The 20,970-nt window shown below is 35.5% G+C and overlaps 1 protein-coding gene across 1 annotated transcript; it reads left to right on the top strand.

Annotated features, from left to right (window-relative positions):
- The first annotated feature begins 169 nt into the window (after positions 1 to 169).
- LOC121414540 lies at positions 170 to 11,786 on the top strand. Its single transcript, XM_041607749.1, has 7 exons — positions 170 to 525; positions 3,291 to 3,469; positions 4,250 to 4,354; positions 4,887 to 4,968; positions 5,854 to 6,011; positions 9,650 to 9,860; positions 10,974 to 11,786. Exons 1-7 carry the CDS (start codon positions 282 to 284, stop codon positions 11,063 to 11,065), a joined length of 1,071 nt encoding a protein of 356 aa, XP_041463683.1. The 5' UTR covers positions 170 to 281; the 3' UTR covers positions 11,066 to 11,786.
- Positions 11,787 to 20,970: the final 9,184 nt, after the last annotated feature.

Here is a 20,970-nt window from a genome sequence, read left to right as displayed (position 1 = left end):
AATTCATCTGTAAAAATTAGACAATCATTATAAATATAAAAAAATAGAAATTAATTTTAAAAAATATTTAACATGTTTTTACAATGGCAAAAGAAAATCATTTAAACGAATTCTATTATTCTTTTAAATAGAAGGGAACGAGGTTGTACAAATTCAGTCTAGGCGCGCACGTGCTCTCGAAACGTTTGCCAGAGCGCCGTTCGTCCTATTTGAAAACTGAACCGTTAATTGAACGTTAATTTCATTAATTAAGATTTGACAGTTGATTTTTCTTTCCCACGATGTCTCAAAAATGGGCTCTTCTTGACTTTGGCGACTTAGGAATAGACACCGTGGAAACGCGCCATATAGAGTTTCCTGATGCTCGAAGAGAGGACCTGTGTAATGAATACTTCGATGATATCGGAGAAAGCGATGATGAACGGGAAGTCACATATTACCACAAAGGAGGAGATAAGGGCAAAGCAAAGCAGGGAAAGAAAGGAGCCAAGAAAGGCTGCACAGCGAAAATTCTGAAGTTTGGCGGTAAGTTATGGCTGCCTAAGTTATAACTTAAGTAGAATTAGAAAGATTTCATTAGCATGATTAGTCTAAAATGTACGGTACTGTCACAGTCATCATGGTCATGACAGTCATGACTTAAGTTTACGATTACGATTACGACTACGAGAGTGTGTGAAGTTTGACTTTGAGACTGACTCACCGAGAGTCTAAATTTGGTTTATTTTAACATAAGTTAGTTAAGTTAGTAAATAAGTAAACCTCGGTCACATTTGGCGAGTCAAAAACAGCAGTTTCATTCATCTCTGGGGCGCTAATGGCAATGCAGTTTCCCATCAGTAGAGGCGCACGGCCAATATTGGAGACTGTCTCCCAGAGATTATCTCCAATATCAGAGACTTTCATAAAGAATTTTGGTATCCAATTTCAGAGACAGTCTCCAGTTTTGGAGACCAATTTTCTTTGTTTACATTTGCTTAAAAAGGATTACCTTGGCGGCAAATAAAAATGTGATACGCAGATTCCTCATGAAATATTACCCCTTTTCACCGTCTACTTTAAAAATTCACCGTCTACTTTTGTTTTTGTAAGGATTTTTGTTGTCATCCACACACAAAACAAATGGGCTTCTGACCTCAGTGGGACAAAAGTTTGGGTGGAAAAAATCATACTTTTGTTGGTGTTTCTTTTGTTCTTTTGCAAAGCAAGTTTCCAATATGGGAGATTGTCTCCCTTATTGGAGAGAGTCTCCCATATTGGCCGTGCACCTCTACTGCCCATGGCCTGGGCATGATGGGTTGATTACCAGCATACCTCAGTCATACTCTTCATAGGCCTAACGTCAACGATACTTCATTTGTTGAACTAGTTGAAGGCATCTCAGTTACATTTCGATGTCAAATATACCCATTGCTTTTCAAAATACCATGATCAGGAACGGCTATAATATATTTCGGCTTCAATCTCGACATCGTTGATCTAACTTAATTCGTAGAAATCACTTCGCGGATCGCTTGCATGCCGCATGTGCTGTGAATCTTTTTGGTTGCTAACTTCAGTCCATTTCAACATTATGGCGCATGGCGAATCTAAACAATCCGCGAAGCGATGTCCAAGGATTAGATCAACGACGTCGAGATCGATTCGAAGCCAAAATACAGCTGTTCCTGATCACGATACTTGAAAAGCAGTGGGTATATTGACATCGAAATATGACTGAGACTGAGAGACTTGTCATGACATTCGGGAACAAGGTGATATGACTATGAAGTATGCTGGTATTGGTAATCAGCCTGTACGAAACTGTTTTCAAATCACCGTATGGCTGCCGTAGAACATATGTGACCGAGGAATAGAATTTAGATCTAGCACGGTGTCTGAAGCCACACTGAAAGGTGTCTGCAGAAAAAAAGGCTGAGTTTAGGGGAAAGTATGGCACATTTTTTCGGGAAGTTGAGGCTGCTAGAAAAATGTGATTTGAATTGATAATTAATTTGTATGGAAAGAGAAAATTCAGCCTTTCAGGGGCTTCTTTTGGCAGTAAGCCTAGGGACAGTAATAAAAATATGATCTGAATTGATTATTAACTTGTATGGAAAGAGAAAATTCAGCCTTTCAGGGGCTTCTTTTGGCAGTAAGCCTAGGGACAGTAATAAAAATATGATCTGAATTGATTATTAACTTGTATGGAAAGAGAAAATTCAGGGGCTTCTTTTGAAAGTAATGACAATTTTATAAATCATCATTTTAGATAAGGATTTATTGATGAATTACAAACCCTCATTTTGTTTGTGTTGAGATTGCCCTTTCCCCATGCGTTTTCTATGCACCGATTGTAAAATCAATTCATCTCGGGCTTAATTGAAAATCGACAATTGTGAAAAAGGATGCAAGATCATAAGTTTGAGTGAGTGTGTTTGAACGAGAGAGACACAGATACAAGAAGCCGAGGGATGGAATGTGAAATGTAGAAAATAAAAAAATGTACAGATAAGAAACTCAATGAAGCATCTTTTAAAGGAGAAATATATTGATTATGAATATGGCCTTACAGACAGTGGAAAGGTCATGATGTGGGGATTATCATTTGGTCATTCAAAAATAACGAAAGTAATACGTAAAGTGGCAATTGTAAATTAAAAAGCGCTAAAATGCCTCCGAAATACGCCTCCAATCGGATTTATTGTGGCCCGCGGTGACATGCAGCTAGCACTAGTAGATGAATGAGTTGGTAGTGAATCGGCATGCAAGTTGATTTGTCCAACTCATCATAGCCGCAATTCCCCTAATTTACCTCCATCCACGTCACTAGACCTAGAAACTTCATCATCGTTCTCTTCATCTTCAAAATCATCAATTTGAAAATCAAAATCTAGATAAACTTCTGGGTTTTCTTTCATTTCGTGATCGAAGTATTCAGTGATAGTGTGGAGAAAACGTACCCTCGCAACAGGTTTTGCATGCAAGTGGAGCTTGACGTAGGAGAGCCAATCACGTCTCTCGTACACTTATACATGTACATGTCATCAAAACCTGTTTTCGCGGACGCAATTGTGCATGTTTGAAGCATTTAGAGAGAGAACTTTAAACTATCAATTAAGAGAGTTTCATCAGTCTCCATGATAAATGATGTACACCATCATGTTTTTATTTTCCCCTTTAATTTGATATGTCTTAATTTTTATGATTTTCAATATATTTCTACTTTAATGCAACTGATATTATGCAATTAATCATAAATAATTGTCAGCATTGAATAAACTAATTTTTACTCTCATGTCTATTTGCAGACACAAAGGATGAGTTAAAGATGCCGCTGGCCAGGGCCTTGGATGGCAAAAATATTAGTTCCCTTGATAAAGAGTCGCCCTTGGGAAGGGGCAAACGGCAACATGTTCCAAATGTCAGATTCACCGTTTCTGACTCGGATGAGGATGACATTCATGAGATTCCCCTGAAGAAGGAAAAGGTTAGTGATAACCTTGCATCTTATATTGACATCAGTGGAAAGCAAAATAATTGGAGAAAAAGAATGATGGTAGATCATACACATAAAGATATTAGTTCTTGAAGATGAGAATCTCATCTTCAATAATAATAATCTCATGATAATATCATGAGATTAATTGTGATATAGAGAAAATCCCCTTTTTTTATTGCCCTCAGTAGAATAAAATTTTATGAGAGAAGTACTTGTAGCCATTTTTCCTGATAGCCTGTTGATCTATTCCAAAATGTTTTTGTTCAACCTGCTGTTATTTCTTTGTTTTCTTCAGATGCTACATGCATCATATGAAATTATTATAATGAGAAATATGTTAACATTAAATGAAATTAGGTTAATGGTGTAGCTACATATAGTAGGAGGGTTCAGCCAATTTTGTTACTGATTTTCTTAATGTCAGCTTAACTTAATAGCTTTCGTTTGTATGAATTTTATATGGCCTTTGTCAATTACAGGCTTTTTTTCAATACTGAAGATTTTCCAGTTCCTTTTATTTATTTGTAATCACTCAGTCCCCTGTTTTAACAGGCAATATTACCACATGAACTGAATTTTTAGCCAGGCTACATGTACATTCTGTAGTTTGAAATCATATCAGGTGAGTAATAAACATTGAATGTGTATGAAATAAAATAAAAAAAATCACTTGTAGCAAGACAAAGCTAGAAATGTGTATTCCATTGTATGTACTTCTATCACAACCTTTTCATACTTCCAATTTACAAATTGTTTTCATATTAACAGAAAGAGAAAGAAAAGGCAGCATCAAATGTTGATGTGGCAGAGGCGAAAATGCTGGTGCAACAGATCCTGAGCACCAGCAAAAAAAGTACAATTACCACAGCACAGGTGAGCAATGATACACCTATGTATATGTTGCTAAAGGAATGATTTTTGCCTCCATGGGCAAGACAAATTGATGAATGATTGAGCATAGAGAGTAAATTTGAAATATTTCCAGACTTCAGCAACCACCTTCAATGGCAACCTGAACACATAACTCTTTAAGAGTGCCATTTCATAGATATAGGCTTATTGTTCAGACATGTATTATACATGTATGTAAATAGCTTTGGTTGTTATGCTCTCGCCTTGAGCATCTTATCAAGATGGAAAGTGCACTATACAAAGCTTATGTATTCAAAGAAAAACAACAATTTTTTTTTACAGAAGCTAGTTTTGCTACCTGTATATTAGTCTTTGAAATAAATATTTAGCCTCAAGTCTTCAAATATTATGGCTGATGAACTTGTTTATTGTATATACAAATATATATATTGTATGGATTTGTAAAAAAAAAAGAATAACTTTCACATGTTTCGAACAAGTGTCGTGGCAGTTTACTAATCATGGAGTTTTGATTTTTCATTTCTCCATGTAGGGACCAACAGAGATGGAGATACGTGTAGAGGAGCTCGAGAAGGAGAATGCCTCTCTACGTGCGGCATTATCTATTATTCAAGGTACATGGACACATTATGTTTTGAAAATGTATGAGGCGTATATCTTGAGGGAATAAATTAGATATTCCTTTAAACACTAAAATTATTTCTAAAATCCTATTCTAAGAATATCAAGAACCATTAAAGGTAAATGCTAGTTTTGGTAACGATATCAAAATGAGTTCGTACAGAATCCAATGAAATGACCACTAAAGTGTCTGTATAAATAAAACGCATGTGCCAAAGGATTCTGGAAGAAATTGTGTAATTGCTGAGAAATCAGCAAATAAGCACGGGATTCGGGTAGGGCGTCGGGCCCGACGCCCTAAGCAATAATTATACATTGTCCCACGTGCGCTTATCTGTGTTGGGGATTTTCGGAGTGAACATTTTTCAGCGTAGATTTCAAGATTTCACAAAGTCCAGTTAATGTAACTGTACCAGATCTAGATCCTCGATGATATACTGGCAATTAAGCCTTGTTTTACAGACTTTCTCATGAAATCAGTGTTAACTGCAACTACTGGAATTTCTCTTTAAGTGTAATAAGTCATTTAAATAGCTCAGCTACTAAGTGGCAGACGATCAATTAGATGAAGCTTAAATAGAGCATGTTTTTCACAAAAAAGCCTTTTGAATTTTATATTCCTCACCGAGGTTTATCATTTTTGCTGATCGATATGTGTATAATGATTTTTCAAACTTGCCTCATGTGACAGTGCAGAATTATAAAAATTATTACACATGTACATGTAGTTTCACAAGGCATGCCACCACCTCATTACCGCCAATATTGTGTAATGCATACTCAACTTTGAATATTATTGTTGTATAAATATGATTGAATACTAGTACTGTGTCGTGCAGTGGTTTTTCAGTTGCGTTACCAATTTGTTTTCCTTATAGAGTTGCCAGCGTTGCTTGAGAGTGTTAGACAACTCACACAGACTCTCAATAAGAAAGCCCCTACATGCACTCAGTCTCGCTCACCAAAGGCCTTGCCATCGACTTCATCCAGTCCTACATGTAGTATGCAAGAACCCAAAGCTGTACCAGATGAAGATGTGAGTTATTGAATAAATGATTAAATATATTCACCTGTTCAATATCCTGGCTCCCTTTGCTTGAGAGTAACTATTATGGTAACTTTGCCATCCAATGGTAAGTCCTATGGTAACGCTGATCAACAGCCATTTAGAATGAAGGATTCCATACAAGAAACAGTTGGATGACAAACTTTTTTGCAATGGAGCCAAGGTCAGGTATTGGTGCTGAATTATTAGAAAGACTGTCAGAAATTCAATTGGTATTCTCAAGTGTTCATTATGTACCAACGGCAAAAATAGAATTGGTTATTTATAGGGTATGTTAACGGTAATTGCCATTTTGTCTACTGCCAACTCGTCCGCTAACCACATGGTCTACCTTCATTTAATCTAATACCATTCCGTCCAGCATTTCTTCTAATAACAATTTGTCCAATAATCATTTGGTCTAATCACCAGTTTGTCTGTGACCATATCGTCTAAGAACCACTTGGTCTAATATCCATTTTATCTTTTGCATAATAATAACTTAGTAAAATAAGACCCTATGGGGTCATTCCATCTGGATTCAACCAGTGGTTGCACCCGACCGTCTCAGAATTTGTTGTAATTTGGTATACATAAAATTCACTATGGCCCAAGCACAAAACCAAAAAAATTAGTCCAATCGGTCCATCGGTTCCCGCGCTACGGCCCGCCCTTTTCTCCTTGTTTTGACAAAAATGGGCGTGACCTTCAACTTTCAATGGCCACTGCGTTGTTACGTGTTGACCAATTTTCATGAAACTTGTACCATTTGATAGGAAATTCAGAGAGGAATCCAAAACATGCATCGAATAATGTATTGGAGCAATTTATAAGGTCATGACCTTTGACCTTAACTTTGACCTTGAGTTTGACCCCCGGACAAATAATTTTTTAACTTGATTTTCGTGTATGTTAATTAATGGTATGATATTGACAAAATATGTTAAAATCAATGATATTTTATTTCTTCACCTTCAAAAACTCTTCCAAAGATACCATGAAATTTCACTCTAGTCCCACACACTGATATTCATGTTAGTAAAGTGTTTACCAGTTACATTATTTCTTCAAATCTTAAGTTACAGTATGCAAGCTCATGAAAAGAAATTTAGCTTAATCAGTTCACATATAAAAGATTAAACCTTTATGCTCATGAATAGGTATCTGTTTAGGCATTTTGATGTTCATCAATATATATTCATTTTGATGTTCGGCAATATATATCATATATATTCATGGTAGTAAAGTCTTCACTTTTATCATCAAAATATATACATGTATATATATGTATATGATGTATATTGCTGAATCATAAAATGCCTAAACAGATACCTATTCATGAGCATAAATGTTTAATCTTTCATTTGTAAACTGATTAAGCTTAATTTCTTTTCATGTGTTTGCATGCTGTAACTTAAGATTGGAAGAAATCATGTAACTGGTGAACACTTTACTAACATGAATATCAGTGTGTGGGACTAGAGTGAAATTTCATGGTATCTTTGGAAGAGTTTTTGAAGGTGAAGAAATAAAATATCATTGATTTTAACATATTTTGTCAATATCATACCATTAATTAACATACACGAAAATCAAGTTAAAAAATTATTTGTCCGGGGGTCAAACTCAAGGTCAAAGTTAAGGTCAAAGGTCATGACCTTATAAATTGCTCCAATACATTATTCGATGCATGTTTTGGATTCCTCTCTAAATTTCCTATCAAATGGTACCAGTTTCATGAAAATTGGTCAACACGTAACAACGCAGTGGCCATTGAAAGTTGAAGGTCACGCCCATTTTTGTCAAAACAAAGAGAAAAGGACGGGCCATAGCGCGAGAACCGACGGACCGATCGGACTAATTTTTTTGGTTTTGTGCTTGGGCCATGGTGAATTTTATGTATACCAAATTACAACGAATTCTGAGACGGTCGGGTGCAAAATTGCACATACACTGGGTGAATTGGCATGGAATGACCCTATGGTAGTGCTGTTGTTGATAGGCCTCATATCGACATTGATGTCGACATACGAAGGATTTTCAATGTTTCCGACATGTCGACATGCACGCATCCACATCGACATGCAAACATAAAATAAAAAGGGGTCTAGCCTAAAGTCACGAGTATACAGCTTAGCTGAAACGTTAGAAGCTTTTATTCACAGTAAGTGGCGCGATTAAAAGGTTTAATCAGCTATAAAGCGGCACATTAAATGAAAAAAGAATACCTGCGAGCTGCGCGGCAGCAGAAATACGTCAGTGCCTGAGTGTGGGCCGGCCTGCCCGATCGAGCTGCCCGGCCCCTCGACGATCGCTCTAGATCTAGCTAGCGTATAGCGAGCGTAGCGTAGTAGCATTCACCGTACCCATCCATATCCCATCGCTATTCACCGTGCTTGATAATACATGTACGTTGCTCCTCAATGCATTACTTCTCACATAAACGTTTTTGTCAAAGTTGTGACCGCCGCAATTGAGCGCTTATTTCAAATCACGAAGCCACAGAAAACTTCTCTTCCTTCGTTTGGAGATCGTTGCACGGATCGCCGCGGAAGTGATACTGAAATTATCGGTAGATTTTCATTATTTTTTACTGTCAATTTGAGGAGCTTGCGTTTGCAGCACATGTGTACCAGCGTATAATACGCAATGATCACTATTGTAATTGGTGATTCTCAAATTGGCTCCGAGTGTTATTGCGCAATGCTTTCGAGACCGGATCATGGTACAAAACTTGATTCTCCAGAAAAAGATGTGGATTAAATCGGTGATTTTGAAAGTGAATTCACTCTAGCTTAGTGAAAATATGTTTTCCCGAACTGAGCCTGTATTATATAGATCTAGTGTGGGGATATCACTCGTGTCAAGGTGAATACATTTGATTGAGAGTGTTATGTTCCACAATCGAATTATTTTTTTTGTTAGGGAGCCTAGGCTAAATTACGGTCCTTTTTTCATGTCGACATTGTCGATGTCGGGATTAATTTTTAAGCGACATGTCGACATGGATTTTTGTTTCCGACAACAGCACTACCCTATGGTATCATGTAATAAATGGATATTGTACCAACTGTCAATTAAACGAAATTGTGAATGGTAGAATGCCAATTAGACCATGTGAATAGTGGAGGAACTGATGGTAGACCAAGTGATAGTAGACGAGTTGGTAATTGGATGAATTGGCATGAGACTAATTGAAAATTTACCATGTGAATAAGCACATTGTACCAAAGTATAACATCTAGGTAATGAAATGTTCCTCAAAGACAAGGGTTCAGGCCGGGGATATTTAGCGTAAATGTGTGGTGAGGGTTGTCATATTAGGGCTTTTTTTTTTTTGGAGAGTACCCGGTACATACAATTAGCCAGCACACTTTGTGCATCTTCACTGGGTGGCTGAGCAAGATACTTATTATATTGTCCTGAGATCCAAACAATTTCGCTCTTTTGCTAATATTTGGTCTTAGAAATTGATTCTGTGCTTGTTTCCTTCCTGTTGGTTTATCGGTTATTCTTTATTTGTTATTGTGCAATGGAAACAAAGTACTAGAAATATTTTTTGCTTTTTTTTTACTAAAGCATACATACCCTGATGACTTACCATTTCCCCTTCCTCTTTCACACACCAGCTCTTGACATCAGATGGGAACATAGTATTGAACAAGGAAGCCCTTTGTGACCTAAAAAAGTCTTCACCAAGGGCTTTGGTGAATGCCATCATGAGTGCAGCATTCTCAAAGCAGGAGTTGATTAATCACTCATTGACGGGTGCAAAATGTAACTTGCACAAAGAAGACGGAAGGCCCCCTCTTCCACCCGGAAAAGTCGCGGCAGTCAAAGGTATGTGTACTTTTCGAGGAATAAGAGATTTAACAAGCAAATTTTTGTTTACAAGCAATGAATTTCATACCTCCTGAATGCATAATATCTGTGCTTCTCATTGACATCTTGGATTTCATCAATTAAGACTGCTGTCTTGAACAAGGTTTTACAAAAGTTCAGTTTTTTTACTTCTATTGGAGTTTGAGGTGATTCCCCAAGATAGATTGCTTGAATGTGTTCATTTACCAATCCAATTAATGTGAAATATTTCTAATGAAATTTATGTCAGCTAAGAGCATAATTATTATACTCTTCAATGATACCTTTGTTAGTTGTATCATAAAATGTATCCAGATCTTGTGCACCACATGTATCACATGATGTATTCTCCCTATGTACTTTGAAAGAGAATTGCCCAAGCTAATTTACAAAAGCACTTGGAAGATGTGATCAGATAGCTTTGTGAATAAGGTTGACTCTCATTCAAATAATTAGTTGGCATATTTTTACCACTCAAATCTGCATCATGAAACAGGAGTGCTTTTTGCATACTCTTGGTACTTAATCTTGAGTGTAATCTTAAATTGTTCTCAGGCACACTGCCTTTAGTTATTACATGAAAAAGAACCAGCTTTGATTTTCACACAATTACAAGACAATCATGTTGAGTGTACATGGCTCAAGAAAACTCATAAGATGTAGTATGTAAAAACATGTGTCCTGTCAGATATTAGTTTTAGTGCTGGTAAATAATTTGATTACCTAAACAGATTTTGTTTAAAGTTAGTTTTCCTTACAAAACTAAACATTATTTTATCCATGCTCTTGTTTCATTAGTGCCCTGTGTCATAAATAGCTACAACTTTCTAGTGATGCTACTACTTGTTGGGGGAAAAAATGAATATTATTACTCAAAACAAATAGAAAGGGATTAAGCCGTTTGCTAATGACTAATATATTAAAATATTTAATGCCTTTGTCTTTGATTTGTCTGCTTTAAAAATCTTATTGATCATGTACCTCTTTGCAAACAAAGCAGTATGTTAAAGTACAATATTCTATCATACAAATAAATCGTATTGAAAAAAAATAATACCTTTTATTTTTTTCTGATTTTGTATGTTTTCACAGGCTTCGTCAAGAGGGTTTTCCCTGAATACCAACTATTCAACAAACATGCGAGCGAAAAAATTTCCAACTTGAGGAAATCAATTAAACAGTAAGGTGCATACATTGTCCCAAATTTTAAAACCATCAGTTGAACCCATTATGCTGATTTCCTGTATAAAGTATGCTTATTTACTGCAGATAGTGAAAAATGTCCAATGATGAAGCGCGCTTGTGTCAGTGTGCCAAACCAATGCCTGTTTCCATGAATAAGTATACTATGTTCATGAGTCCACTGTTTTAACGTATTATGAGTCCTTTCTTGAAACAGTCATTTCCTGAATGAAATGGCATACTTATCAATTTCAACAGGCGTCAGTTTGGTGCTATGTGACGAAAGCGTGCATCATCATTGGACATTGTTTAATATCCGCGTTAAATAAGCATAATTTTTACAAGAACTTGCAAAAACCATGGATTCAACCGATGGTTTTAAAAACCACCTGTGTAAATTAATTCCATAAGTAGTTAATTGCCTAAAGAAAGTGATCATGCTAGAGATTGTTGATATTAGTTTAAAAGATGTATTTCATTAATATATTAGATTTTTGATATTAGAGTTTTCCCACTGTAGCTAACTTAACCCTATCTAGGCCAGGGGGGGGGGCGCCTTGGAGGGCCTCAACGAGTCGCGCAATATTTTCTCCGCGCAAAATTTGAGACCAATGAGAGTATGAGACCAATTTGTGTCACCGGGGTACGCAGTTCCGAAATTACGCAACGTTATGTAAGTGCATGTCAGACCAAAAATTGCTCCAAAATGTGATTTCATGTACAAAGTCGATGTAAATTGTGCTTTCAACCAAAAATCATAAATGTATGTATTTTATGCTGTTTACGATCCTAGAAGAGTCCCCAACGAATTACATTGAAAAAAAAACATGAAAAACAAAGGGTCCAAAAATCATAGAAATGCATAAGAAAAGTGAAAAAAAAAACAATATAATACAAAGGAAATGATCTGATATCACAAAATTTTTATGTAAACTTGCTAAGAACATCACAAAGAGTTTCTATGCCAAAAAAATAGAACATTTGGAGCTTTATTTATGGAGTTAGAGGAAAAGTATGATTTCGCATACTAATTATGCATAAATTGGCATAATTACTTAAAGGTCAAGTCCACCTTAGAAAAATGTTGATTGAAGCACAATGCTGAAAATTTCATCAAAATCGGAGGTAAAATTAGAAAGTTATGATATTTTAAAGTTTCACTTATTTTAACAAAATTTTTATATGAACGAGCCAGTTACATCGAAATGTGAGTCAATGATGTCACTCACTATTTTTTTTTATTGTTTGAATTATACAATATTTCAATTTTTATGAATTTGACGATTAGGACCTCCTTGCCTGAAGCACAAATTGTTTTAAAAATGGAATTCCACGTGTTCAGGGAGGAATGAAACTTCATTTCACATGACAATGACGAGAAAATAAAAACTTTCATATTTCATTTAATAAAATACAAAAGAAATAGTGAGTGAGTGATGTCATCAGTTCCTCATTTGCATACTGACCGAGATGTGCATATACCGGTAACTGTTTTGTGAAATGAAGAAAAACTTTAAAATGCCTTAACTTTCTCATTTTACATCCGATTTTGATGAAATTTTCAGTGTATTGCTTGTTGAATATTTCTCTTTTTATTCAAATCAAGTTTTTGTTGGGGTGGACTTGGCCTTTAATACCAATTCGCATGAAATAAATTATTATACAGTTTTGTAGATTATATCCCAGACAACCTGCATGCCTATTTTCAGCATGATCGTGCAGTCGACGGCCGAGATCCTCCATATGAATTCCCAAAATACGCCGGCCGAGATAGGGTTAACTCTGTCTAAGCCAAGGAGGTGCAATTTTCGTAAATTTTACTGCGCCGCTTGCTGACTTTTAACTTTTAATCTTATGCAACTTTTGAGGCAAATTCTGTCACACCCAGGTATTTGGTTCCAAAATTGCGCAACAGTTTGTACATGTCACACCCAAAAATGCTCAAAAGCGTGATTTTGTGTACAGAGTCAATGCAAATTGCGTTTGAAACCAAAAATCATAAATGTATGATTTAAATATTGCTGGTCTAAATGGATTAGCATAAACAATAGCAGTTTGCGTGAAGTAAATCAGGATTTTGTAGGTTATGTCACAGTAAAGGTGCATGCCAATTTTTGGCACATTCGACAGCCAACTTCTCAAGAGGGGGCCTGGGAGGCACCCCATCTCTCCGGGCCATATCAACTCCTGAAATACCCTGGCCTAGATAGGGTTAGAGTAATATACAAGCTATTTGATATGTAGGAGAAATAGATTATGCTTAGTATTTGTTGGAAAATGTGTATTTAAAGGGGAAAATTATTGATCATGAATATGGTCTTAGATATCAATGGAAAGGAAAAGATATAGTGATTATTATAAGGTCATTTGAAGAAACGGAAAATAATACAAAATGTGCTAAAAGCCAATTGAAAAGTGCGAAAATGCCTTTCCCAAATATGACTCGCACAGTCTCTGAATTGACTAGAATTTGATGACGCGTCCAGTAACGTGTCTGGTACCATCATACACATCATCAAATTCAATTCAATTTAGAGCCAGAGGTGAGGCATATTTCGGAGAGGAACTTAGCACTTTTGAATTGGGAATTTCCACCTTATTTGTATTATTTTCAAATGACCTAATGAAAATCCCCACATCATTACTTTTCCATTGATATACTATAAGGCCATATGTTCATTATCAATATATTTTTCCTTTAATCATAGTTTTTGCCTTCAGTCCAGATGTTTCATACATTACTTATGTTCACGAGAGGTAGAAACCATTTCGCTTTAGGTCAGCTCTAGTGGGAAAAATTGAAACAGCTCTCGAGAATACTATTCACCTATTTGTCGAGTGTTACAGATCTTTTGCATTAATACAATGTGATTAGGATGCACATTTCTTTTAACCCTAAAAAGACTGGGGGGGGGGCTGATTCAGCCCCCCTCAACATTTTTCATGATAAATCCACGGCGCGAATATTTTTTACTGCGTCGCTAACCGAAATTTTACATTCAAGTCTGGCGCAACATTTGAGACGAAATCTACGACCCCTGGGTACGCTGTTCCAAAATTACGCAACATTTCGTAACTGCATGCAGACCCAAAATTGCACAAAAACATAGGAGTGCCTTGAGCACCTAACAAGGTGGATATGTGCGCAATATGAATACCCTATATTATTATTATTATATACATCAATTTTTGTACAAATCCAATTCAAATAGTTTTTAGCCAAAATTCATGAATGTATCATTATTTTTCCTTTTACAGATTGAAATCAATTCCATCTTATGCTCCAATTAAAGTCCCTGAGAATTTCCATTGAAAAAAAAGTCGAAAAACAAGGAAATACATAAGAAATTTAGAAAACAATAAAATACATATTAAGAAGATAAATGTCATTTTGAATTTTATGTACATTTGATCAGATTCATATAAAGTGACTGTTTACCAAAAATTAGCTTTCTAGGGGCATAATTTAATTAAATAAAGCAACATTTTGATTATACGCATAAATTAGCATGATCAATTAGCAATGACATTTTTCGCAGAGTTTGATCTAGTTGTTTTGTATATTATGCCATGGATAATGCGCGTGCCAAGTTTCGTCGAAATCGTGCGATCGACGGCTGAGATCATAAGGGGGGCTGAATCAGCCCCCCCCCCCAGTCTTTTTAGGCATTGAAATAGCCCAGTCTATTTAGGGTTAAGGTCAGTGCAAATTCACTTTTTGGAAATTGGCCCTTTTCTTGGAACACCCAAACGTGATATGACACTACTTTGCGAGTTCAGATTAGCATTAGTCATAAGTAAAAACCAGCTTTTAACCTATTACTGCGGAACTACACCTTTCCATAGTATCAAATGTAGAAATAATGGTTTAATAAAGCATTTGTAAAGTTGTCAAAGTTCATGCCTAATACCACTATATTATAGATATTTTTTTGCTCTTTATTTAACATTGGACATGAGGAAGAATTTTCAAATTTATAGGAGTCAAGATAATTATTAAAGGTCAAGTCCACCTCAGAAAAATGTTGGTATGGATCAATAGAGAAAAAGCAGACAAGCACAATGCTGAAAATTTCATCGAAATCGGATGTAAAATAAGAAGTTTCGCTTATTTTTAACAAAATAGTTATATGAACGAGCCAGTTACATCCAAATGAGAGTCAATGATGTCACTATTTCTTTTGTTTTTTATTGTTTGAATTATACAATATTTCAATTTTTACGAATTTCATGATTAGGACCTTGCCTGAAGCACAAAATGTTAAAATGATAAATTTCTACCTGTTCAGGAAGGAATGAAACTTCATTTCACATGACAATGACGAGAAAATAAAAATATTTCATATAATAAAATACAAAAGAAATAGTGAGTGAGTGATGTCGTCGGTTCTCTCATTTGCATTCCGACGGAGATGGGCAAATAACTGTTTTGTGAAATGAAGTGAAACTTTACAATGTAATAACTTATTTTACATCCGATTTTGATGAAATTTTCAGTGTTATGCTTGTTAGATTTTTCTCTTTTTATTCAAAATCAAGTTTTTGTTGGGATGTACTTGTCCTTTAATAAAACAAACAAAAATTAATCTGCACTTGTTATTCCAAATAAGTCCTGTAATTTGTATTATTGATGCAATATGCTATTACCAAATATCCTACCATTATGGCCTTCGCCAAGCTTTTGCACTTACTCAATTTATTCTTTGAAAATATGTCATGATGAACTTGAACAAAATTCTGAAACATGTGAAAGAAGTCACACAATACTGGATGAGTTTATTCTTTAAAATTGATATGAAAAGATATGCTGCGCTTGTTTTATCAAATTCTGTCTTGTATATGTTATGGATCCTACATTCTTGATGCAATATTTACCAAACATGCTTTCATTATGGCCTTCGCGAAGCTTTCGCACATTATATATTCATTTTTGAAAAAAATCAAACTTGTATATTTTATGTATGCTCTGTTCTTGATGCAATATTCTTTTACCAAAAATACTATCCTTGTGGCCTTTGCCAAGCTGTCACAAGTTGCAATATGTCATAATGAACTTGCCCAAAAGTAAAAACCATTTAAACATGTTAACCCTAAGAAGACGGGGGGTGGGATTCAGCCCCTCGACATTTTTCGCGATAAATCAGTCGCTTGAAATTTTTTGACTGTGTCGCTTGCTGACTTTTTACTTTCAAAATTGTGACCCCGGGTACGTCGTTCCGAAATTACGCAACAGTTCGTATGTGCATGCACACCCAAAATTACTCAAAAACATGCATTTGTGTACAAATCCAATGCAAATAGTGTTTGTAGCCAAAATTCATAAATGTATCATTTTTCCTTTCACTGCTTAAAACCAATTAATTTTATCTTGTAAGTGGTTGACAGTTTCCATTGAAAAACAATAAACAAAAAGTAAAACAAAACAACAGAGAAATACGTAAGAAATATAGAAAACAATAGAATACATATATGAAAAAAAATAGCATTTGGGGGGCATTATTTTATTAATCAGAGCAAACTGATAATTTCACACATAGATTAGCATAATTAATGAGAAATAAGATTTTTTTCACAGAATTTGATATGATAGTTTTGTAGATAATGCCATGGTTAAAGCGCATGCCATTTTTCGTTGCGATCGATGGCCGAGATCATTAGGGGGGCTGAATTGCCGCCGCCGCCCCCACCCCTGTCTTCTTAGGTGTCGAAATAGCCAAGTGTATTTAGGGTTAAACTGGCAGGAGTAAAGAAAAAAAAAATAATAATCAGAAGCCCTGAAATTTAAGACATTACATCTTTTCATCGATGAGACAATGAATAAATTAACTTCTTTCTTCAATATGGTGTTACACTCACTGAATACCAGTTAAGTCGACTTGTGTGTGGGACTATGATTTGGCATTATTCTGGTTTCTCATGTACACACTATTATGTTGAAAGAGATTAATAGTATTAAATAATTTCAGAGACAAGAAAGGGGTGAATATACATTTTCTTGAAAGTTTCCAAGTAAATTCAAACAATATCAATGAAATAGGGATAATGGATATGCATTTCATGGATGTGAAGATGTGAAATTTCATAAACATTTCTAGGGGTTTTTTAATACGTTTCTTTTTTCATACGTTATTTTTCTTCATACGGTTGTAAAACTGAAGAAATTTTAGCTTTGACAGTTTTTTTTTTAAGTTTTAACATGTTGGATTGAACCTTTCTATTTGTCATGAACTTGTTTGACGTGACATTTTCTTGCCAAGGTATTGGGACAAACGTGTATCAGTGCTATTTATTCCATGCGATGTGCAATGCCAAATGGTCTTGTCGATTTCCTTATTTTATGGCCATGAGCAAGACTCATAACAAAGTTGTCAATTGCTAGTTGCAGACTGCCTTTCCATGTCTTGTGACCGTATCAACTATCAAGTTGGTTTTTCAAGCTTTGTCTTTCCATTTTTTATATAAATATTACGGGTAAGGCATAAAGTATTAATGTTGTATATTATTCTTTCTTGCTATAAAGCAATTTATGGCCATGAGCAAGACTCATAACAAAGTTGTCAATTGCTAGTTGCAGACTGCCTTTCCATGTCTTGTGACCGTATCAGCTATCAAGTTGGTTTCTCAAGCTTTGTCTTTCCATTTTGTTTATAGATATTACGGGTAAGGCATAAAGTATTAATGTTGTATATTATTCTTTCTTGCTATAAAGCAATGACCATTTCAAGTACATGTATTCACATGTAAAGTGTTTGAACTCCATCCCCCCCCCAAAAAAAAAATACAACAATAACAAAACACATCACCAACACCAAAACGTACTAGGCATTCTTTTCATTAAGGAGTAATAATGAAAATGGTATGTGCATCCTCTAAATTTGGCCCATGCAGGAGTCAAATTGGCATACCACTTATTTGTTAATCCAAATTAATATCTAGTAAATTATGTTGGTATATGTCTGATAAAAGTGCCCAAATTATTTCACTTTGGGGCGAATAGTACCCTTTAATCATATTACAGAATGGAGGCAATCACTCATTTCAATTTCAGTCTTGGAAAACTGGGTGATGTTTTCTTTTAATTCAAACTCTGTCTTACATGTTAATTTGTAGATGGCATGATTTAATTATCACTGATAAGTACCATCACGAAAATTGTACAATAGCAAAGTCATTTGTTCTTGAATTATAGCCATGTGAAAACAATAATACATTGCTGGTTTAAAATCAAGGCTAATATATTATGTATCAGGGTTTTTTTCTTTTTATTTCATTTTTACAGAGAAATAATCTTTCCAGGTACTATAATCATGTGGTCATGTGAAAGTATTTAGACAGAACAGGTTTATTTTTATTTTTCGGAAAGTTCATTTTTGTCTTGCCCACCAGAGGTGAAGGCGAGACTTGAAATGTCGTCCATCCGTCACAAATCTAATGACACATAACTCCACAACCGTAAGTCGCTTTTCAACCCAACTTGGATGGTAGATGGACTTGACTGTTATGCTGTAGTCAGAGGTCACATGGTAAGGTCAAAGGGCATTTTCAGGTCAACATTAAAGTTCACATGCAAGACTCTGGTATGACGGCTAACTCCGCAACCGGACGTTACTTTTAATAAAACTTGGATGCAGATGTACTTAGGTGACCTGCATGATATGCTGCAGTCGTAGGTCACATGGTAAGGTCAAAGGTCATCTTCAGGTCAAAATTAAAGTTTACATGCAAGGCTTTTATGACAAGCATTATTCCATCCCAGTCATTTCACAATGAAGTTTTGATACAATTCTGTTGCATGCCCTCGCAAATCAGGATATTTCTGGTTATTCTCATAAGTGAGCAAGACACAAAATCGCTTTTGCCTTGTTTAAAATACAAATTCTGTCTTACATGTACCTGTTCATTTTGTAGGTAGCAAATGTATTCATAATATTGGTGTAATCATGTCTATACTTGTAAATACTTCCTTGTACTTTCATGTCGATTCATTAATTGTACAGTAGAAAATTCATGTGTGCCTTAAATATAGCTATGTGAAAGCAATAATAGATTGCTAGTTTAAAATCAAAGCTAATATATCATGTATCAGGTTTTTTGTATTTCATTTTTCAGATGAATAGTCTTTCCAAGTACAATAATCGTATGTGATCATGTGGAAGCACTTAGACATAAGACATAACAGGTTTATTTTTTGAATAGAGTTCATTTATTTTTAACATTCAAGTTCTGTCGTTCATGTTCATTTTGTAGGTAGGTAGCAAGATGTATTCATAATATCGTTGCAGTCATCCGAACCGGCGTTCACACATGAGACCTTGCAAACCCATTTAAGAGAAAATCAGTATCAAAGTTTACTATAATTTTCACTCTCGGTTTCCCAGCCTTTCAATATATGCATTGTTAGAAAAATGCATGGTTGGAACGACCAAGATAATTGCTGGACATTAGTATTCTTATTTTTACGTAAACCAGGGATCAGAGAAAATATTGCAAAAGAGCTACATGCTTGTAATTTCGGTTTAAGTGGCTTAAACTTTCCCTGCACAAAATGCCATATCAAAATGCGATAAGACGTTTTGACCAACTGCGATTTCAATGTGCGCTCAATCAAAACGTTTTATTGCTCTTTTTTTAATTTCAAAGTCAATGCAGTGCTGATACGATGGCTTGGCTGACTGCGCATATTTGAAATTGCGGTCAGTCAAAACATATCCTTGCTCTGCTAGAGTACACGTTTCCAATGGGATTTGCGCATTTTATAAGAAATTTGAATAGCATCAACGTGAAAATCCCCTCATATCTAAGAAACTAAAATTAATTTGTGCCTAGAAATTAAGTTATGAAAAGAATAGGACTGGTACTTCTGTTTTCTGCAGAAATCCCCAAATCAATTTTTTAAATTGATGGCTCGGATGAACGCCGATAAGGTTTGTGTTTTACTCATGTTTATACTTGTCACTAAGTTGTATTTATATTCTTGCAAGGTAGCAAATTCGTGTGTGCTTGAAATATACCCATGTGAAAACTTTTGCAGAGGAATAGTCTTGCCAAGTTCAATAATCATGAAATGCATTGATACAGAACGGTTATTGAAAAGTTGGAGTTCATCATTGTTTTATCTTGTATAACATGTTCATTTGTAGAAAGTAAGAGGTGTATTCATGTGTGCCTTGATTTTGCCTATACTTGTCAGTACTTGTTGTTATACTCATTTATAGTAAAAGCTTATTCACATTTTTTAAATAACAGTTTTCAGCTAATTTCTTTTATTCTTTATATTTTAGTCCTTTATCAAATCTACCATCACCACCATTCCCTGTACACCGTTGACCTACCATACAACACAACCTACCATTGGCCTACCATTCCCTGTACACTATTGACCTACCATACACCAATGACCTACCATTCACTGTACACCATTGACCTACCATTCACTGTACACCATTGACCTACCATTCACTGTGCACCATTGACCTACCATTCACTGTACACCATTGACCTACCATTCACTGTACACCATTGACCTACCATTCACTGTACACCATTGACCTACCATTCACTGTACACCATTGACCTACCATTCACTGTACACCATTGACCTACCATTCCCTGTACACCAATGACCTACCATTCACTGTACACCATTGACCTACCATTGCCTGTACACCATTGACCTACCATTTACTGTACACCATTGACCTACCATTGCCTGTACACCATTGACCTACCATTTACTGTACACCATTGGGGCAATGGTGTACAGTGAATGGTAGGTCAATGGTGTACAGTGAACGGTAGGTCAATGGTGTACAGTGAACGGTAGGTCAATGGTGTACAGTGAACGGTAGGTCAATGGTGTACAGTGAATGGTAGGTCAATGGTGTACAGGGAATGGTAGGTCAATGGT

Source organism: Lytechinus variegatus, chromosome 4 (assembly GCF_018143015.1).
Source record: "Lytechinus variegatus isolate NC3 chromosome 4, Lvar_3.0, whole genome shotgun sequence".
NCBI classification, from domain to species: Eukaryota; Metazoa; Echinodermata; class Echinoidea; order Temnopleuroida; family Toxopneustidae; genus Lytechinus; species Lytechinus variegatus.
The sequence above is the reverse complement of the archived record's forward strand: the minus strand, read 5'-3'. Positions and strand labels throughout refer to the sequence as shown.

What these genes read in the sequence shown, in the direction of transcription:
- LOC121414540 (XM_041607749.1), top strand. Translation starts at nt 282, where the DNA reads ATGTCTCAAAAATGGGCTCTTCTTGACTTTGGCGACTTAGGAATAGAC. An exon ending in GTACAATTACCACAGCACAG is followed by an intron (nt 4,355 to 4,886) that starts GTGAGCAATGAT and finishes TTCTCCATGTAG; the next exon opens with GGACCAACAGAGATGGAGAT. An exon ending in GGCATTATCTATTATTCAAG is followed by an intron (nt 4,969 to 5,853) that starts GTACATGGACAC and finishes TTTTCCTTATAG; the next exon opens with AGTTGCCAGCGTTGCTTGAG.